General features: G+C 39.6%; 2 protein-coding genes across 2 annotated transcripts; one reads left to right on the forward strand and one right to left on the reverse strand.

The window, feature by feature from the left end:
* The first annotated feature begins 599 nt into the window (after positions 1 to 599).
* Positions 600 to 5,208, forward strand: dnajc25 (DnaJ (Hsp40) homolog, subfamily C, member 25). The gene is made up of 5 exons (XM_037753615.1): positions 600 to 1,013; positions 2,610 to 2,762; positions 3,123 to 3,493; positions 3,674 to 3,773; positions 4,508 to 5,208. Exons 1-5 carry the CDS (start codon positions 672 to 674, stop codon positions 4,628 to 4,630), a joined length of 1,089 nt encoding a protein of 362 aa, XP_037609543.1. The 5' UTR covers positions 600 to 671; the 3' UTR covers positions 4,631 to 5,208.
* A 5,841-nt stretch (positions 5,209 to 11,049) lies between these two features.
* On the reverse strand, positions 11,050 to 20,341 carry LOC119478560 (spindlin-1). Its single transcript, XM_037753390.1, has 8 exons — positions 20,191 to 20,341; positions 14,261 to 14,348; positions 13,891 to 13,996; positions 13,540 to 13,588; positions 13,206 to 13,344; positions 12,847 to 12,964; positions 12,442 to 12,675; positions 11,050 to 11,536 (listed from the first exon to the last, which is right to left on the reverse strand). The coding sequence occupies exons 3-8, from the start codon at positions 13,928 to 13,930 to the stop codon at positions 11,337 to 11,339; spliced, it is 780 nt and encodes a 259-aa protein (XP_037609318.1). The 5' UTR covers positions 13,931 to 13,996; positions 14,261 to 14,348; positions 20,191 to 20,341; the 3' UTR covers positions 11,050 to 11,336.
* Between the last annotated feature and the right edge of the window lie 1,511 nt (positions 20,342 to 21,852).

The following is a 21,852-nucleotide window of genomic DNA, read 5'->3' on the forward strand; positions in this document are numbered from 1 at the left end:
TTATTATTATTATTTAATTTTATCAGAGAATGCCTATGCTAGTAGTGAAAATTATTATTTTTTTATTATTATTATTATTATTATTATTTAATTTTATCAGAGAATGCCTATGCTAGTAGTGAAAATTATTATTTTTATTTTTATTATTATTATTATTATTATTATTTAATTTGATCAGAGAATGCCTATGCTAGTAGTGAAAATTATTTTTTTTATTATTATTATTATTATTATTATTTAATTTGATCAGAGAATGCCTATGCTAGTAGTGAAAATTATTATTTTTATTTTTATTATTATTATTATTATTATTATTTAATTCTATCAGAGAATGCCTTTGCTAGTAGTGAAAATTATTATTTTTATTTTTATTATTATTATTATTATTATTATTTAATTTGATCAGAGAATGCCTATGCTAGTAGTGAAAATTATTATTTTTATTATTATTATTATTATTATTATTATTTAATTCTATCAGAGAATGCCTATGCTAGAAGTGAAAAATATTTTTTAATTACATTTTGATACAGCCAATTTACTAAAATGTGCCACACTACTCCTCGTCATCCTTTCTGTCCGGGCTCACCGTGATCACGTCAGCAGCCTGCGACAGAAGCAGCCTGCGCTCTGGTGTTGTGGCAGCGGCTGGAGGCTGGAGGCATACCGAGATGTGTGCGCCCACGGAGCGGTGTGGCTCTGCCGGCTGTCCGCGGCCGGTGACGCCTTGGTGGTGGCGGCTCCTCCTGGTGCTCCTGTTCTCCGCGTCCTGCTCGCTGCCGGCGGTCAGCGCGCTGGTGGAGGGCCTCTACTGCGGCACCGAGGTCTGCTACGATGTGCTCGGCGTCGACCGGGAGGCCGCCAAGCTGGACATCGCCCGGGCGTACCGGCAGCTGGCCCGCCGGTACCACCCGGACCGGTTCCGAGTAGATGAGCCCGGCTTGGAGGGAGAGACCCGGGAGACCGCGCACCAGAAGTTCCTGCTCATCGCCACCGCGTACGAGACGTTAAAGGTCGGTCCAAGTCTCCAAGTCTCCAAGTCTCTGTCAGAGACTACCAGAAAGTTCTCATTTACATATTTCCCAGCAGCCACTTATCTTTATGATCCTAATACACACTGTGTCCAATAATACCTCCTATAATATTAATATTCATGAAATGTGACCAGTATAGAACCATGTCCACTGTAATATAATGTCCATATTGGGACTTATTTTGCCTTATTGTGACCTATTTATTCATATTACTCATCTTTTCCTATATATAATATGTTTTATTTCATATTCTACCTCCTATGACATCTTAATAATTTTCTTATAATATTAATGAAGGGACTGGCCATATGGTGCCTGTAATAATACCTGTAATAATACCACTGTAAGTGTGTTTCTAATGTTAATTTTCCTTTTACAGTGGCTATTTATACATACTATGGTGCTGCTTATTTCTAGTAATCCATGAGGGGATTGATTTCCATGTCCCTTAATGTTTCCTACTAATAATTTTCTCTCATAGTTTGTATCTCTAGTATTCTTGTTAGGGGTGAGACGATACGCCTATCTCCCGATTCCATACTATCACGATACTTGGGTAGTCGATTCGATATGTATCGCGATTTTTAAAGGGACTGTAACTTCTTACACGTATAAATCAATCCGGGTCGGTGTCCCATGCGCGCTCGCATGTGTGGCTACGCTGTTCAGACAATACTCCAACACAAACTACACGGAGGAGGCACCAAAACCGCAAAGTGAAGCCCGTCTGTTAAACAGTGTTGGCCGCGGTCGGAGGACGCGGGGGAGACCGTAGCTTTGGTCTCCAGGACCGGAGTCTCTGCTGTACTCTGCTCCTCTGCCTGCTTGCCTTCATTCAGCTGAGTGAAGGCTGAAGCAGGAAAAGCCAACACTAGGATCAGCATTGATTCATGGAGAGACCTTCGTCTGGTCAGCTAACATTACTGCGAGCGATGCTCGTTCACGTCTATGTAGAGCGAGCACAAGCGCCAGCCTGATGCTGACTTGCGTTGACTTAACGGCCACAGGTGTCGCTGTTAACAAGCATTTCTGATTCTTACAAACAGTCCCTTTAAGTATTGCGATTCGATATCACGATTTATTGGGATTTTTGTTAACTTTTTTTAACACTAGACCAAGGGAAAAAGTTGAATCACACACTTCTAGGGACTTTTACTTTGAAAAATATCTAAATTGATACAGTAAATTGTTTTTTAATTTTCAGCATGTATGTAGTCAGAGAACTCAAATATATCAGTCATTGTCAGGATTTATTTATTACTAGGGCTGTCAGTCGATTAAAATATTTAATCAGGATTATAACACATTTTATTACCTGTTCAAAATGTACCTTAAAGGGAGATTTGTCAAGTATTTAATACTCTTATCAACATGGGAGTGGGCAAATATGCTTGCTTTAGCTAAATGTATGTATATATTTAGTATTAGAAATCAATTAACAACCCAAAACAATGAGAAATATTGTCCAGAAACCCTAGTTTGGAGTGTTATTTAACCTCCCTGGCCTTCCAAGTAAAAACAGAAATAATGTCTCGCTGTCTCTCTGTGTGTTTGTGTGTGTCTGTGTGTGTGCAGGATGAGGAAACTCGGCGGGACTACGACTACATGCTGGACCATCCAGAGGAGTACTACCAGCACTACTACACCTACTACCGCCGACAACTCACCCCCAAAGTGGACGTCCGAATCGTCATTCTCGTCACCATCTGTGCCATCTCCATCTTCCAGGTACGACTGCAGCCAGAAACTAGTGTCCCTTATGTCCCGGCTCCATGTTTCTTGCTAGTCTTGCTCGTCTTGTTGTACTCTGTTATTTAGCTAATGGTCTTTATTCAACACTGATACGTCAACATACTTAGTTTATTACTCAGTTTACTTACATGAGTCATTATTTTCCAGCTCCAATCATCAAGTTCTGATTCAGTTAAGACTCATTAAATGATCATACTGAATTGTTGCCCAACCCGAGCAACTATAGATTATCTTTTTTTCTTTAGTCTTGCCACGTCTACAGATGCGAACGCAGGCGAGGCAGGTGAAATTAACTCCATTAACACATTCCTCTCACCTCCCTTGTCTCTCTTCCAGTTCTACAGCTGGCACAGCAGCTACAACGAGGCCATCAACTACCTGGTGACGGTCCCCAAGTACCGAATCCAGGCCACGGAAATCGCCAAGCAGCAGGGCCTCCTCAACCGCACCAAGGAGAAGGGCAAGAACCGCCGCTCCAAAGAGGAGATCCGGGAGCAGGAAGAGGAGGTGATCCGCGACATCATCAAAAACAAGATCGACATCCAAGGAGGCTACCAGAAGCCCAACCTGTCGGACATCCTGCTGTGCCAGATCGTGCTCTTCCCTTACTACCTGACCACCTACGTGACCTGGTACGCCTCCTGGATTTACCGCTTCACCATCTGCAGGGAGGAGTACGGCGAGGAGGAGAAGTACTACATCATCAGGTCAGTTTAGCTACTTCCTGGATGAATGAGATGACTCTTAGACACCTTTTGCGTTGACTCTGTATGTAATCGCGCCGTGCGAGAAGTTTGCTTCGCTCTTGGTGTGAATGCACCATTATACCTCATCTTCCTCTCAAGTGTCAGGGTATCTCACATCCGGCTCTGTGTTTTCACTCTCAGGAGGAACATGAAGATGTCTCAGTCTCAGTTTGAAAGCCTGGATGAAACGACCAGACAGTCCTTCCTGGAAAAACGGCTCTGGATCAAAGAAAACTACGAGGTTTGTCACTTTTCCTAGCATCACTTCTCCTTCCTTCACTTCATCTATATGTTGGACCTCCTCCTTTATTCCTTTTGATTCGTCCTTATGGGTTTTTCATGCTTTCCCTCTTTACTTTCTTCTTTTTTCCGATATCTTTCTTTTAGTTTGTCCTCCCCTTTTCCTCCATCCTAGAGTTGTATTGATCCACTAAAGCCAGAGATACACTTGCTTTTGTTGTGCACGTCCTCAGAAATTAACTCTACGCAAGATGCAATGCACATAAACGGTAGGGGCAGTATGGTGACATCACATGCTTGGTTTGGGGGCCTTACATACCATCTACGATGGTGCCGCTGTTGCTTTTTCCGCAGTGATCTCAGGGATATGGGTAAAGGCCCTGGATAATAGATAGGGGGGCCCAAAAAAGGTTGAGAACCACTGGTTTACATCATGTGAATCTGGATGTTCTGTACAGTCTGAGTTATCTGATGTGCCCTCTAATAGAATCCTCCAGTAACACCGTGTCCTAATAACACACATAGCACATAGGCAAGTATGTGAACAATCTCAAAGTCAATAAAACTCAACACTTTGTACAGATGTTAAGTCTTCAGCAGCTCTGATGGAAATGCACATTATACTAAATTGCGTCTAAGAACTGAGCTGAAGGAGTCGTCCAGCATCAGCTGCAGCTCTGTAAACTGCAGAATTTGCGAGTGTAACTGTTCCTCATGTGTGTGTGTGTCTGTCAGGTGCATAAAAGGGATCAGGAGGAGGAGATGAAGGCGAAGATGGCGACCGACCCGAGGATGAAGAGGTACCGCCGCTGGATGAAGAACGAGGGGCCTGGCCGGCTGACGTTCATCGACGACTGACGGCCCCCGAGCTCCGTCGTTAACATACACACCTGCCTCAGTGCCAACATACACGGACAACACACACACCGTGCTGTGTGGAGAAATCCCTGTACAGAAAGATTAACTATGCCTGTTTATATAGCGAGAGATATTTTCATAGCGATCGGGCCTCATCAAGGGGGTGACTAAGTGGAATAAACTGTGTGCTGGGGCTTCAGATTTTTGAGTAATTTTATACATCAAGCTGTTTGTTTTTTTTAACCAAAACAAAAGTTTAATGATTAATAATATTTTTTTTTTTGTAATTTTCTCCAGCCATTTTTTTCGTTCACTCCTGCTGATGAAAAGCAGAGTGATGAAGGAGTTTTGGTGCCTGAGTTTTTGTGAAACGATTTTGTGTTGGATAACTGACATCATCCACGGTGCAAGGTGATTATCGTACCGCCAAATAACCAGAAGGTTCAAAGTGTCCTTGGACGAGGCAATCGGACCGCCACCTGCTGCTCCAGAGAGTCGGCTAAAAGTCTGAAATGTAAAATGAATGAAGCGTATCAGCATTTGTTGCTTTTATGATGAATAAACCAGAGTATTTTTTTAAGAACAGTGACATTTTAAAGCTACTACGAGGAACTTTTGTGTTGATTTTGGTGATAGTGTTTCTGAGCACCAGAGTCCCTTTAGAAAACCTCTCATTTTACTTCAGCACGGTCTGACAGTCTGCCCCAAGCAGTCCTGGTTCTGGTTCTCCCGTGCCTCCGTTGCTGCCGGGCGTAGAGCTCTTCACCTACCGCCTGAGCTCCGACTGCAGGTCGAAGGCGGCAGCGAAGCCGGATCTGGGTCTGTCTGTACGTCATCAAATGAGACTGTTTCATAACTAGTTAAAAGTTCCTTGTAGTAACTTTAAATCTGCACTTTCTTCCCCAGAGTCAGACGAGTAGAAGGATATCAATTTGAATTTCCTGTGTATCTGGGATGTATTTAGCCTAGCTTTATCAAAAGTAAGAAAATCCACCTTCCAAAAACTCCAAAGCTGTCTGGTTTACATGTTATCATCTTGTTTATTGAACAAATGTAATAGAAATGTAAAAAGGAGACATTTGGTGACTAGCTTGCTAGCTAACAAGATACGAGAAGGAAGTGTTGAACTGACATCTGATATATCTTTTCATCTGACTCTGGGGAACACGACACGTCAGTTGTACAAACTATACTGAGGATGCTGATAAACTGTTTCTGTCTCTTCTGATCTGTGTTGTTGAAGCTTTTTCTACCAGAAAAAAAGCAGAAACAAAAAAAAAAAACTAGCACATTTCATAAGTTTGTCTTATTATATAAATGAAAGCCAAAGTCACAGCTGGAAGTATCTGTAAATTGTGCAGCGGCAGATGTTTTATCACAGGGAGTTTGTTATCGTGGTTTCTGCTCTGTTTCTTCAGTTGACCATGTAACTGTTAATTGCATTTAAATAACTTGGTTTTACTTAATATTATTTATTGTTTCACATTTCACTGGTCTTTTTGTTGTCATTTTGGTGTTGAGGCGGCATTAAAGTCATACTGTAACTACACAGTATATGATATGAACACAACAAAATAGTTTTTTTTAATAAATACATTTTAAAATATATTTTTTTGTTTCCGTTGCTTAACCCATCCTCCGAACAGCGATTGTACAACTGGCCCGTAAACACATACAAGTGAACGGGGGCGCTGCTGTTCTTCTGGATTAAAAGCACTATAACGATGTCTGCAATGGTTTGATGGCATCCAACTCGGGAATCAGCACCACCAACTTTTTATCTCGATGCGCCCAGAGATGTTGAGATCTGTTGAAGAAATACCAAGCACCGCCCACCAGTCAGAGCACAGCCAATAGGTACGCTCTCTCTCTCTCTCTCTCTCTCTCCTAAATGACCTGTGATTGGCCAAAGTCTCCCGTCACAGGCTAGATGTTTATAAAACCTGAAAACAGCCATGAGGAGGTGCAGAAGTCTAGTTATCTCTCGGAACACTTGAATTACAATATGCTCAAAGGTTATTATGGAATTTTTGCCCAATGATGCTAAAAATATACTGCCTACTGCCACTTTAAGAGACAAGATCACATGCCCGCCTACTCTTACACCTCCACACAGCTGGCCAAGTGTTTTGTTAAGGAGGGTTTGACATTAAATTTAATGTCCCATTTCTGTCTCTCTAAAATGTTAATTCAATTAGAAACTTAGCAGCCCAGAAAAAAAATAAATGTTAAGGTGGTTGTTAGAAAGTGTTTCATGTCCTCCTTTATCCTGATGAGCTCTGAGAGGAGCAGCGGGCTCACCTGTGCTGTTCAGAGTCAACTAGGCACAGGTGAGCCCAATCAGAAGACAATCAGTGCTCCTATAAATAGGAGGGGAGGAGGAGAACATGTCTAGAACATTTCTCCGTTTTGCCGTGCATACTACCAGTCAGACTGTTCCCCTGTCTTCATCGAGTGCGTTTTCTAAAATAAGTGCCCTACCTGTCAAATACCTGAAAAAAAGAACCACGCTGGAAATAAAACAAAGCACGCCATGTCAGGTTTTCCATCAACAAAAAAAATTATTAACATACATTTTAAAACATACAAAAACAAAAAACAAATACAAGGCAGAAGGATGATAGAAGGCCGATGTCATTCCAACATTAATAATAACAATAAATTGAAATGAACTGACTGAATTGGACGTAACCTCGCTGCGAATCAAGTCTTAGTAACGACGCGTTTATCTCGTTAAATTAAAATAGTGCCTGTTGAGATGATCACAATCTTACTTCTCTTGAATGAAAAACAAAAGAGATATACAAGTGCAGGAACCTACAGATCTCCGGGAGTCTGTCTTTTTTTTTTTAGTGCGGTTATAATAAGAGCTGTAATCTGCCTCGGCAACTAACTACATCACAGGAAGTACACATGGCTGAAGGTTTTTCATACATTACTCTGTTCTGTACATTGATTCAGCCCAGACGTTTGATTGGTTCAGGATGTTTCTCAGTTTTGGGAGAAAAATGAAATAACAGTAAACATTCACAGGTAGCTGTTGCACAGAATAGTAATTTTGACATACTGAGTTATACAGTAAATAGAAAATCAATGTTTTCCGTCTTTGTTCCCAAAACATTACGGATGCAAACATAAAGGTGGAGTCTGCGATTCTGGAGAAAGATTGTTGATATTTTAACTCACAGCGCAGTCGCACAGAAATGTAATGTTCTGATTCGTGTACATTGACACAAATTTAAATTTTTTTTTCGGGATGATTAGCACGAAAAAACAGATTTATTTTGAAAAGACTGGAACGGAAATTGACACGTGTGTCCCGTGTTGCTGGACATTCGTAGGAAAAAGCGTGAAAAAAATAACGGCCAGCAGGCTGTGAGGAGATATTGGCTGAATTTGATGGATTAGAATCGCGGACTGCACCTTTATCATCACTATACATTAGCACTTCAGATTTATTTTGTAGCTTTGTCGTAATAAACCACAATTAGGGCTGTCAAAGTTAACGTGATAATAACGCAAATTTGTTTTAACGCCACTAATTACTTTAACACAACTTGCAATTTTTAGGGTTGTAGCAGGCTCAGTTTTAAAGCTAGAGTGAAGATACTGGTATCATATGAAACTAAAAAAACCTAAGGAATCCATTGGTACCAACCATGTCATTATAGCTTGTCGCAAAGGAGGCTAAACAGCGCTCGAAACTTAAGCTTAAACGTAAAAAAAGTGCAATTAATTTGCGATTAATCGTAATTAACTATGGACAATCGTGGTTAATCGCAATTAATTATTTTAATCGATTGACAGCCCTAACCAGAATTATCCATTAAAGAACCAACAAACTGCCATCATTGCCAATGATCTTTTGCTGTGATGAACTCTTCCTGGATTCTTTTCTATCCTGAAAATGCAGCTGGCTGATAAAACACTGAAAGTGGCAACTTTATTGGGATACCAGTAAAACCAGCTCCATTCTTACCTTCAAATTTAGCTCAAATACTTCAACTACAAGTTCAAATCAGTACAGAGCGTTTATGGAAAACTTTCAGTCTGGAGTAAATCCAAATAAAATAAAATGTACATTTTGTATAAAAGGAAATTTAAACCCTTCATTGGTTGTTAATCTCTTTATATATACTAAATACAACTGACCCTGTCCTCTCTTACTGCATACATGCTGTGGAACAGACCGGATCATCTCATGGGCTTCGGACAGAAACCACAAAGCATCAAATCAACACCACGAAACCTCCAGAATCTTTTGGTTTGTGTCTAAATACAAACTGGGATCACCTTCGTTTCGGTAATAATTTGATCAACCGAGACGTGGAAGTGAACTGGTGCCACTGATGCCGTGAAAACGTCACTGTATCACTACAGTAGATTTGTTTTTCTTGTAGATTCTGGTGACAGTTTAAGTCCAACATACTCGCGAACTTTCCAGGGAATTTTATCTCGCGAGATTTAAGGTGCATTAAATCATGTTTTCCAGTCCTTAAATCCACAAATTGTGACATTTAGAAGAAGGAATCTCAGATCCAGGTGTTCGTCCGTCTGTAACAAGGTCTTTAAAACAAACTGCCAAGGACAGAAAAGGGCTTTGGCCAAGTTTCAGTTTCTCCGTCCCTTTTTCTCCTTCGCTGACGACTTAGAAAAGACAACACGAGAGCAAATCCAAAGGCTTTAGTGAAATCACAAGAAAAAGCTGTCCGATTGTCTTTAACATCAAACAACTTCACAACAGGAAGGGGTTTTGGCAATGATAAAAAAAAAAAAAAAAAAGCCCCCGTCTTTTTTTTTTTTAAATGACAGTTTTTAACTGCAGACGTCTTTAAGAGAGGATTTCTTTAACCTCTTCAGTTGGAGTTGGTGAGATGGAGCACACGATATGATGAAGAAATCGGTCTTGTTTAGTTCTGTACAACAACCGGAACAGATACCCCGCTTCAATCAACCGTCTATCGAACGAAAGGGGTATAAATGTAGGTTTGTGTCCCTTTTGTGTGTGACCAAATCGTTGAGTTTGGTGTAAGGTTGTTTTGTTTTTCCTCGTAGGTTTCAGGAAGCATCTCAAGTCCAACTTTGAGGTTAGACTGGGACCAGCGTGTCCTGTGTTGTGGGTCTCAGTGATATGGAATACCATTTTAGACAAGAAAGAGTTAGAAATGGTAAACATTAAAATCCTCTTGGTAAATCAGAATTACGAGATAATAATTCTAGTAAAAAGATTTTACTAACTAATGATTCACTACGTCAGAATTATGTTTGTTTTTTTAATCATGACAAAATAATTTTGCTTACCAAGTGAGACTTGAGATTATTGGTCAAATATTAAGTCAAAATCATGAGATAGTAAATCCAAATTAAGACATACTCTTGAGTAAAAACGTACCAAAACAAGTTCTAATTATGGGAAGAAATATGTGTCACTAGAATTTGAAACATTTATAATTGAATTTGTATTGCTGAACTTGAATAATTGCATTAAAAAAACTGAACTTGAATCACATAATTTGAATTGTTTAACCTGAATCTGAATAGCGTAATTTGAAATTGAATTTATTAGTTCGGAATTGAATTCCAATACACTGGAAACTGAATGTAATATTATTCAAATTGATGCTCTGAAACTGAATTTGATCCTCGCTGAAAATTCAACTCTCTATACTTCCACATTTAGTTCTCACAATTCAGTTTTCTTAGACATCCGGTCGTTGAGGAAGAGCAATCGAGTGCAGACTCGCAGAACTCCGGTCTGTGTATGTTTTGATAGTTTGTTTATTGGATTAAATCCAAAGTGGTAGAAACAAGAAAACCACTTTTCGTTTGGTCCTCCCCGCAACCAGGAAAACTACTTCACCGGTAGGAAGGCGAGCCGCGGCCGGACTTTATTGGGCAGCTCCGGAGACGGACCTTCAGGTAGTGGTTCGCTGTAGCAACTCAAATTCAGCCAGCGAAAAACCCCAGCGCTGGTCTAACCTGTACTACAGCTGGTCCGGGATCGTGCTCATTTTTCTGTGGCCAGATGTGTTATCTGATTGTCATGTTTCCACGCTGCCAGCAACATTTCAGAGACCGCATTTCCTTATCTTGTTTCCTTGTTTTTTTTAGCGCAGCTACAATCAATCTTTTCAATGACATGTTCAGCAGGTGGTAATCTCATATTAGCTGTGGCACAGACCAACAGTTTCCTCTACAAACCAGCCCACTGGATGAACTCAGACACCGAAATATGACGGTTTAGTTTCTTTAGGCGTGAGCAGATTTTAAGGGATCAGCTAATTTTTGTATAAAATGTCTAAAAAGTCTTGCTTCATCTGAAAAGTAAAGTTTTGCTTTTGAAGTCTTTTTCTGGAGTAAAACTGAATTTTTGGACACCAGAAAGGTTTTAAGGGGTATTCAAGAAGTTTTGGACCTTGTAAGAGTAATGTAAAAGCCATTTTTATATATAGTTTAAGGGTCTAAGAAGGTCAGGATGAGTCTTCAATCTCACCCAGCTGCGCTTTTTTCCCCATCTTAAACATTCCCGCCGTTTCTCAAGAAGTATCTATCCTGTCTTTTTCCGTTGTCTGAATTTCTTTTTTTGGAGTCTTTGTCTTTGATAGTCTGAGGTCGAACAAGCGCTGGATCGAATGCTTCAGATGTTTCAACATGTGCCGCATTTTGTTTGTGTCGCGTGGGAGGGGCTCAGGACGTCTGCAAAGTCTTACGAAGTTTTGACCAGGTCGTAGACGTAAATGAGGAAGTCGTCGTCGAACTTGATGAAGTAGACGGAGGGCTTGGCCTCCACCTGGTGGATGACCATGCCCGTTCGTTTGCCGCCGTCCTCTTTGGCGTACTCCACCTGTTTACCCACCAGGCTGTCCACCACCTCGCCGGGTTCCCTCTCCGTCGGGACAGTGTCGTCTACAGGGAGACAGAGACAGAGAGAGACAGATATAAGCGCTAATTGGTGTTAACATGTCTTGTCTGATTTTTCTCTTGAAGTAAAACAGAGAAAAACAAAGAGATAAAAGGACGTTTCTGACCAGTTTGAAGGAATAATTATGTGTTTGTCATCCTACAGTGGCAAATAAGATCTCTATCATAGAAGAAACAAGTCAATTAAGAAGTGAAGTATTGTTAAATGTCCAACATATAAGCACAAACTGAAAAATACTACTGAAAAGGTCAATTTATAATTAACTAAATTTACTCAAGAAAACGTAATTAAATATAACTATAAACAATTAACAAAAAATACAAAACAATTAAAAGTAAAAAAAAAAAGAAGAAAAAAAATAATAATAAATATAATATAAAAAAAACTCAGCAAAATATATCAAATTAATGACCTCAAATTTAGATATTTTTTTTAATTTGTAAAATATATTTAAAAAAATAATAAAAATAATAATACAAATTTACGTAATTGAATAAAACAAAACAAATGTTTTTAACAATTTTTATATATGTTTATGTAGATATAATACAGCTGTGACCCTGGCTGTATTCCGCTGCCCTCACTGCTACTTTCTAATCACAGGTCTTATGACAATAATACGAAAATTGTTGGATATAAACTGTATAATGATATGGCAAATGTATGCAAAAATCACATAGAAAATGATCAAACTGAGAAGTGCAATGAACTGTGTTCCACTGTTTCATTAGCTCTGAATAATTCATTTAAACAGACTTTTCAATAAAACAACATATGATGATATTGTTGCTATGCCATTGCGGTAATATTAGATTATCACACTGGTTACATTTACACCTGCCTTTTAAATCACCGCCTGTTTAAACAAAACTTGAATTACTTCACTCACTTGAGTCGGGCATGATGCGGAGGTCTCCCTCTTTGTAGTCGTCCAGCAGCTGGTACATGTAGAGGACCGGGTCTTTCTCGTAGGTTATGTAGAACCAGGTGGTCATGATGGGCGCCCGGGCCAGCACCATCCCCCTCCACTCCTCCTTTGGACCCTCCTCCGTCTCAAACATGTGCTCCACTGCTTTACCTATCATGGTGTCCGCTAGGTTGACGTCTGTTAGACGGGATTTAGCTGCAGGGATAAAAAATTCAAATCACCGGTTTGATTCTGGCTGGGGACCATGTTGCATATCAGACCCCTCCTTCTCTCTACACTCTTTCTCTCCAGTCATCTAGTAGCTGTTGTCAAAAGAGCACCAGAGTTTCACCTCTTTGCCTCTATACTATTTGACCATAGTCTTACCTAGTCTGTCAGGGAGCACTTCCAGTCCCTGGACCCTCTCGTCTTTATGAAGCTCCAGACCATAAACACAGTCGAAACCATCATACTTTATCAGATAGAGAGACGGGTTCACTGGCACCTGGTGGACACATAGATTTGAAACATTGTTTTTTCTTTTCTACACACGCTTAAACAATCCTTTAAGTTGGGACATTTGCATAAACAATAATACACATTTTAGTGTGTTAGAAGCAGGTAGCAGTGAAGCAGTGAGGATGCAGGGCTCAGCAGTAGTGTATGCATGTTACTGTAAACCATCTTCCTTTCCTGGCTCTATTAATTCCCTCGCTCAGTCGGTAATTACTCGTCCCTCTGCTCACCTGGTCGAGCACTGCTCCCTTCCAGACCACATGTCCTCCTCCTCCTTCCTTCCAGACGTGTTGGATCCTGCAGCCGACGATGTTGCGTCTCGGCGGCGACAGAACTTTGGTGGTCGGACTCAGACTGCTTTTGTGTTTCCTTCCGGGAGACACGAAACAACACCGTCAACGTTATCTGCTTTGAGATTATGTTTATTGTTCGTACTTTTTAGAGTTGCATTTATTAAATTCCATAATATGGAAACTATAAAAATATTATCTCATATTATGAATTAATGTTGAGTCCAATTATTTTGGCCATAACAAAAGATACATGAGCGTCAACTTAACTCACTTATGGGGATTCTTTTTCTTCATCATATTTGCAGAAACACCTGCATGTCCTGAGGAGAAAAAGCACATTCATCAATTCAAATTACAAAAATTACATCAAATTACTTCCTACTAAAATGGCTCTATGAAATGGTGGTGGGTGAAAACAAATACCACGACCATTGTTCAGGTTAATGTTAAGAACTGTGTGTGTGTGTGTGCGTGCGTGTGTGTGTGTGTGTGTGTGTGTGTGTGTGTGTGTGTGTGTGTGTGTGTGTGTGTGTGTGTGTGTGTGTGTGTGTGTGTGTGTGTGTGTGTGTGTGTGTGTGTGTGTGTGTGTGTGTGTGTCCTGGCAGTGGGGATGACCTCTGACCTGCATTAGCTGTGTCTCTGTTTCCCGGAGTGCTCTTCATTCATCTGGAGGCAGGGAGGCAGCCAGGCTGCCCGGCCACACAGCTACAACACAGACCTGTCCAGGGCTTTAACAACAGGAGGGGAAAAACAAAGAGCACATTATCTCCTGGGAGGAATAACGAAATGACTACTAGCCACAAAAAAAACAGCCGAAATCTGACCATGGATCCATAAACTTCTGCTCAGCTGGATGTCAGATTGTTTTACTGACATCTACTGGTGGAAAGCAGGAACAACAACAACATCAACAACAGACCTCGTGTAGTGTCTGTCAAACTGCTGCCAAGGCTGACAGACAGACAGAGATCAACATATTATGTCATTTATACCCAGTCTCCAGTATTCAGGCGTGCTGACCAGATGTTTAGCAGTTTTCTGGGTTTTCAGGATCCAGGCTCGTCATCTGCAGAACCAAACCTGTGACAGGAAAACACAAAGTCAACAATTCAGCAAAATGAAAACAGGACAGTGAATGATATCAGTAAAATAAGTTCAAATTCAAGATTTGAAATTATATTATTGATATATACAACCTCATACACAACCTCGCCTGTCATCATAAAGTCTCATACTTTACTCACGTGATGACAACTGAGCTACCATGACACTAAGAAGTGAGGAAGAACACAAGAGGCGGTTGAAAGTTCTAGAAAGGCTAGACCTCGGCCTCAGTACACATGTTGGTAACACTTTTTTACAGTTCCGCAAATTTCATGGTAATTAGGTGATAATTAGCAAGTAACCTTCTTGAAATTTCTTTGGAATTACTGCCAAATTACCCCAATATTTACCTAAAAAAATATTGAAAATTACTTTATTATAAACATTATTGTCAAAATAATTATATGCTAAATAGTATATAATCAAATAAGTTATTTGCTAATTATTATCTATTTATCAGCAGACATAGAAATAAAGCATATTAATTACATTTGTATTCTTTTCCTGGAAATGTATTAAATAAATTACCAGCTATTTATTACTGCTTATTGGGAAATAGCAGAATATAATTATTAAATAATGTGTATAAATACATATAAAATAATAATAAAAGTCCAGAGTCAAGTCCCAAATCAAGACAGCCAAACAAAGTGATTTTTGATAAACTTTTAGGTAAATATAGGGGTAATTTGACAGTAATTCCAAAGAAATTTCAAATAGGTTACTTGCTAATTATCACCTCATTACCATGTAATTTGCAGACCTGTAAAATGAAGTGTTGCCCATATGTTCAGTCAAACCATCCTGTCAGTGTTTGTGGTTGTGAACAGCAGGAGGCGACATGGTGCCTACAGTCAGTCTCTCTGCTCTGACAGTGAAGGTGTGATGATGAGTTTAGTTTGTGTAGCCTCTGAGTGACCCGATGCATTCTGCCCTGGACTCTGACTCTGACTCAGGCTGCATTATTCATCAGCATGAATCAGACTCTCCGTATTTTATTTATCACAGCAGCACTTAAGACGGAAGCTTCACTCAACACAGCAGCTCAGTTTATGACAGAACAACAAGCAACTCCACAGTAGGGATGCAAGGCCAGCGACCTGACTTTTTCAGTCATGACAGCAATACCTGGGCTTTGGGTATCGGTCGACGCCGAGTACTGATCTGATACCAGTGTTTAATTAATAATCTGTATGCCTCACTGGGTGGAAGTGACTGGGATCATTCTTTTATGTGTAAGGCAACATCAGGCTTGACTTACACATAACTTTGTAAACAAGATGTAACAGATAAATACATAAATATAAATGTACTGAATTGTTATCTACTATTAAAATAATAAACTAGAAACTTGGTAAAAGAAAAGAAATCTTCAAAATTAACATGAATTATTTACATTAATTATAATTCAAGTGTAAACCTTTTTAATGCAGCAAAAAATTGGTCAAAACTTAAACAGGAATTCAAATTCCAGTATATAATGTATATCAACATAGAACTGAATTGAATAGATAGGCCTCATTGTCACCGATCCAGCTCTTTAAGTCAGTATCGGCCCGATAGCCAATCCAGTATCAGTGCATCCCTACCCTCTCACAATACAAAAATTAATAAACTTTATGAACAAGCCACAAACAATCCAAACTAAAAAACAAAACAAGTTTGGCACAAATATATTTTCGGGGGTAATTTAGAATCAATCTAAACTGTACTTTGAATGTCAAGGTGAAAAATGACATCACTAAACAAAACGTGGATTGGTGGAGAGCAGTGCAAGTTCAGCCCCACAGTGGATCAGCCTCCAAAAGGTTCCTGATCATGAGACTTCAATTATTGATCAGTGGAGCCTCTGAGGGAGGCCTGCAGTGTATTATTTATCTGCAGGCGGGGTGTTATGTAACACAAAACACATCTGACCCTCTGACTGCTCACTGTCCCCTTTATGGTCCGCTCTGCTCAACATAAGCATCTTCCAACCGTGCTTATTAATGTAAAGGAAAACTGAGACAACATCGACAAAACAGTAAAGTGCTGAGACGATTAGCCAATTGACAAAAAAAGCAACGTGTAAGCGTTTATTGTTTGTCACTTTTTAAGCAAAATGCCAAAAATTCACTGGTTCCAAGTTCTCCAATGTGAATATTGCTGGTTTTCTTTGTCTTCTATGATAGTAAACTAAATATTTTTCTATCTCTGGTCCCTGCTGTCGAATCGCAATGAGTTCCCCAAAAGGTTCTTAGTTCCGAGGGAAAGTTCCTGCTGTGGAAACGGGGCTTTATTTGCAGCACTGTTAGTACATTTAACACATAAAAAACACATCAACCCCTAATTTCAATAGTATAACAAATGCTTCTGATGCCTCTCAAAAAGTTCTGATGATCATCATCACATTGAAAACTCAAACAGACTCCGTCTCACAGCTGACTACCTGCTGAGGAAACACAAGAGACATTTTGCAGGATTTGGCTGCAGCTGGTGGTGATTTCCCTCCCGTTGCCACGGGCAACGCATGATTAGTCTGTTGTCATGAGCGATGCTGGACAGCAAAGACTCATTCTGTCCAAGACAAAACTTCAATGTAGTGAAACCAGAGAGGTGGAGCTCAGTCCCAAGCTGGGAGCAAAACGACATTGTTCTTTGCACACACACAGAGAAAAATGTCTCAAACACTGAACGTTTCCCTCTGGTCTCCCCCAAAACATCTGGATTACATCAAGTCCCAACGCTGCCCAAACTGTTGAGACCTTCAGACTTCAGCGCCATGATTCAACAAGTACAACAAAGCTAGAGTTTTCCTGTTTCCATGTTTTTAAAGACTTGTTCTACTTTAACTCCCAACCTGCCAAAAACTTTCCATTAGGTTTCTGTTTTGAAAAAGCGAAACTTTTAAGTTCTCATTCGGTGTTTACACCCCAGTCTGTTTGCTTTGAGTTATGGCCAGGTCGAAACTTTTAATAAATCCAATATTAAGAAAAGCCAAGTAACAAGAAATACAGTACACAAATGTCAAAGATAATCTTTGCAGAGCTGTAACCATGGAAACATTTATAGCTAGCATCCATGCTACACAAGCAGAGCTGTAACCATGGAAACATTACAGCGAACATCCATGTTACACTGTAGCAGAGCTGTAACCATAGAAACATTATAGCTACCATCTATGTTACACTGCAGCATTGGTCCTGAGAATTATCTTTTGCTACAGCACATATGCCAAAACTGTTAATTAAAAAAAATAATTAAATGTTGAGTTAGTCAAAATGTTTTTTGTCATGTTTCAATGCTGTGTTCACCACAAACAAAACTCCTTCTTTATCATAATAATGTCCATTGTACTGGGGTGGTGATGGCAAAATAACAGAGGCAGATATCTCAAAATCATTTAAATAAAAAACAAAACTGTGTTAATGTGATAGCATGATTTTATTGTGATTTGGGTGAACTGTTCCTTTAAAAGAAAATCAAGCATTTGATTGCAGATTGTCATCTTCACAGACGTGCTTCAGAAATGTTGGAATAACAGTTTCCGGTACCGCAAGTAGTAGACAAAAACAGACAAACAACAATCTTTTACTACTCTAATCTTTAGTTTCTGTTTCAGTGGGAGATGAGCAGGTGGGGTTATGTACTTGTTGGACCTGCAGGATCAGACTGCAGTTGACCTTTGCTTTGATTTGGTTACAAGTTGATAAAAGGGGGCGTTGCCCTCACCAGACTGGAGCCCTCTCTAATCAGCAACTTTAACATGAAAAATGCCAGGGCTGTATATGCACCTTTATTACTATATTATATATGCATTAGAATAAGAAAATGCAACATGCATCTGTGTCAAAACCAGACTCTACATTAAAAAAATAAGGTTTTTACTGCTTTCGGTCTGACTGACAGCTTATTATGTCTTTCCATTTTTCAGTTGTCAGTGTCAATGAGGTTGCTAGTTTGACCACCACCTTGCTGTTCCTTTAAAGAAAATCAAGCATTTCATTGCAGATTGTCATCTTCACAGACATACTGCAGAAAATGTTGGAATAACACAGTTTCGGGTACCGCAAGTAGACCAAAAAACAGACAAAACAACAATCTTTTACTACTCTAATCTTTAGTTTCTGTTTCAGTGGGAGATGAGCAGGTGGGGTTATGTATTTGTTGTACCTGCAGGATCATACTGCAGTTGACCTTTGCTTTGATTACAAGTTGGTAAAAGGGGGCGTTGCCCTAATCAGCTTTCAGCAACTTCAACATAATAAAAATGCCAGGGCTGTATGCACCTTTATTACTATATTATATGTGCATTAGAATAAGAAAATGCAGCAAATGCATGCATGTTGCATGTTAAAAATAAAGGTTTTTACTGCTTTCAGTCTGACTGACAGCTTATTTAGCCTTTAATGTCTTACATTTTTGCAGCTGTCAGTGTCAATGAGGTTGCTAGTTTGACCACAACCTTGCTGTTCCTTTAAAGAAAATCAAGCATTTCATTGCAGATTGTCATCTTCACAGACGTACTGCAGAAAATGTTGGAATAACAGTTTCCGGTACCGCAAGTAGACCAAAAAACAGACAAAACAACAATCTTTTACTACTCTAATCTTTAGTTTCTGTTTCAGTGGGAGATGAGCAGGTGGGGTTATGTATTTGTTGTACCTGCAGGATCATACTGCAGTTGACCTTTGCTTTGATTTGGTTACAAGTTGGTAAAAGGGGGCGTTGCCCTAATCAGCTTTCAGCAACTTCAACATAATAAAAATGCCAGGGCTGTATGCACCTTTATTACTATATTATATGTGCATTAGAATAAGAAAATGCAGCAAATGCATGCATGTTGCATGTTAAAAATAAAGGTTTTTACTGCTTTCTGTCTGACTGACAGCTTATTTAGCCTTTAATGTATTACATTTTTGCAGCTGTCAGTGTCAATGAGGTTGCTAGTTTGACCACTACCTTGCTAACTGGCTACATAAAAAATATAAAGTCATCATCTGCATTGACAAACGACCAAGTAGGTTCTGCAGGGCCAGTGTCAGCCATGTTGCTCACTACTATTACTTGCAGCCCCAGATGAGGAGAAAAAGGTGGCTTTGATTTGGATAAGAAGTTGGTAAAAGGGGGCGTTGCCCTCACCAGACTGGAGCACTCTATAATCAGCTTGCAGCAACTTCAAACATGAAAAATGCCAGGGGCTGTATATGCACCTTTATTACTATATTATATAAATGCATTAGAATAAAAAAATGCAGCAAATGCATGCATGTTGCATGTTAAGAAAATAAAGGTTTTTACTGCTTCCAGTCTGACTGACAGCTTATTTATCATTTAATGTCTTACATTTTTGCAGCTGTCAGTGTCAATGAGGTTGCAAGTTTGCATAACATAAAAAAAATAAACATAAAAAAAATAAACATACAGTCATCATCTGCTTTGACAAACGCAGGTTCTGCAGGGCCAGTGTCAGCCATGTTGCTCGCTACTATTATTTGCAGCCCCAGATGAGGAGGAAAAAGGGGGGCGGATACAGGGACGAAGTGGACAACTAGAGGGACTGTCCGACAGCATTTCTGCAGCAAACGCAGACACATACCCAAGACAGAAAGGACCGGCTGCAGCCCGGGCTCGGTCTCTCTCCGTCTGCTGCTGCTGCTCTATCCCCCCGCCCCTCCCCCGCCAGACACAACCGTCGGCGGGAGAACACCACCGACAAAACGAGCGCTACAGTGTGTGCTGCTGCTGTGGAGCTGTTGTTACCTGCAGGGCTGACTAGCTGATATAAAACTATATATATATAAAGAGACAGGTGCATTATTGTTGTTTTCTGTCTTACCGTTGTTATTTTTAAAAAATGGAGGACTGCGGCGGGTTTTCTCGCCTCCTGCTGTCTGTCCACAGAGTCCGTTTCGACTTCACAGGAACCAGCAGAGACTCCACAGCCATCTCACCAAGGAGGGTTAAGGTAGACATGAGGAAACACCACACTTCCGGTGAAGCCTTTCACAATAAAACCTTTGGTTCATGGTGACCAGTTACTATATTCTTCTTCAAAAGATATACTTTTTTAAGATATATATATATTTTTTATTTATTTATTTATTTATTTGCACATATATAAAACTTCACAAAAAACAGTCAATGAAGACAAAACAAGAAATGTGTCAGGAGAGGTCAGGTCAAAAACAATAACAAAAAAGGAAGAAAAATCTAAGCTAACATAATTTTAAAAATACAACAAAAGTTAAACAACAACAAGAAATACACAAAATGTGCAGAAAAACCTAACCAAACAGTGGAAAACAATCCAATAAAAACAATGAAATACATACAAAAAAAACAGTACAGAAGAAAAGAAAATATGCTTTTATTAATATTGGTTTCAGTGGGATTAACACGAGGGATTGTTTCTAAACTTTACACATTTAATTCTGTACCATGTAATCGGTATAAGTTGCATGGCGTAGGGATTTAATGGATGTAAATTATGAAGAGGTTTCCTGGGACATGGTGTGGAATAATTTGTTTGGTACATCTAAAAATCCAGATCATCAATTAATACACTACAAATTTGCCCACAGGATGTACCTCACCCCTAGAAAGCGTCACTCTATGAAGATCATTACATCTCCCAATTGTGATCTGTGTCCATCTGGTGCTCTGGGTTCATTCATGCATATGTACTGGAGATGCCATGATGGGTCTCAATTCTGGAAGCAAATATCTCTCACCTTAAGTGACATTCTTGAAGTTAGGATTCCACTTTCACCCACTTTGCTTCTATTAATTGATGACTCCTCTCTAAATCTGTCTTTGCAACAGAACAGCTTTACCACTAAAACCACACTGAATTACACAATAACAAAATGCTTCTGTAGCCTATAATTAAGAACTGTGAAATCATTTTTTTCTATTGCATCCCCCTTTCCGTTTTTCAAATCATCTGTTTTATTTTCATGCACACTTTTTTTGTTTTTAATGAATTTATAATTAATTGATTTAATGCTTTTCATTTATATGACAACGTCAACTAATGCTTTATGTGAAACTGCTTATTTCACATCATCACACTGCCAACTTATTTGACTGAAAAAAAATCTAAAGCAGAGTTTGCACTACAGTTAATAAATAAACAATTGAGAAAATACAAAGCAACACTGAGAAATACTGACAATAAATATGGAAGAGGTGAGAAAGAATTGGATTATTCTATAGGTCTATAACCATAACATGAAGTCAAACACACAGCTCTTATTTTTTTAATCGCCTCACTTCCGGTTATATTGCTGCCAGATGACACTCTCTCCCCGCCCTGCCTCGCTCTGCCAAATACTGAAACCGAGAGGAAATACAAGGGCACCGACTGGCGCATTACGCTGTTTCTCCTTGCTTAATAGTGATCCGTCCTGCTGTTGAATGCGACAGTGGTGGAGACGGACAGAAAGAGAGACAGAGAGACAGAGAGATATGAGACAGGTAGACACACAGACAGACAGAC

The sequence above is a fragment of the Sebastes umbrosus genome, chromosome 19, assembly GCF_015220745.1.
Source record: "Sebastes umbrosus isolate fSebUmb1 chromosome 19, fSebUmb1.pri, whole genome shotgun sequence".
Taxonomy (NCBI): domain Eukaryota; kingdom Metazoa; phylum Chordata; class Actinopteri; order Perciformes; family Sebastidae; genus Sebastes; species Sebastes umbrosus.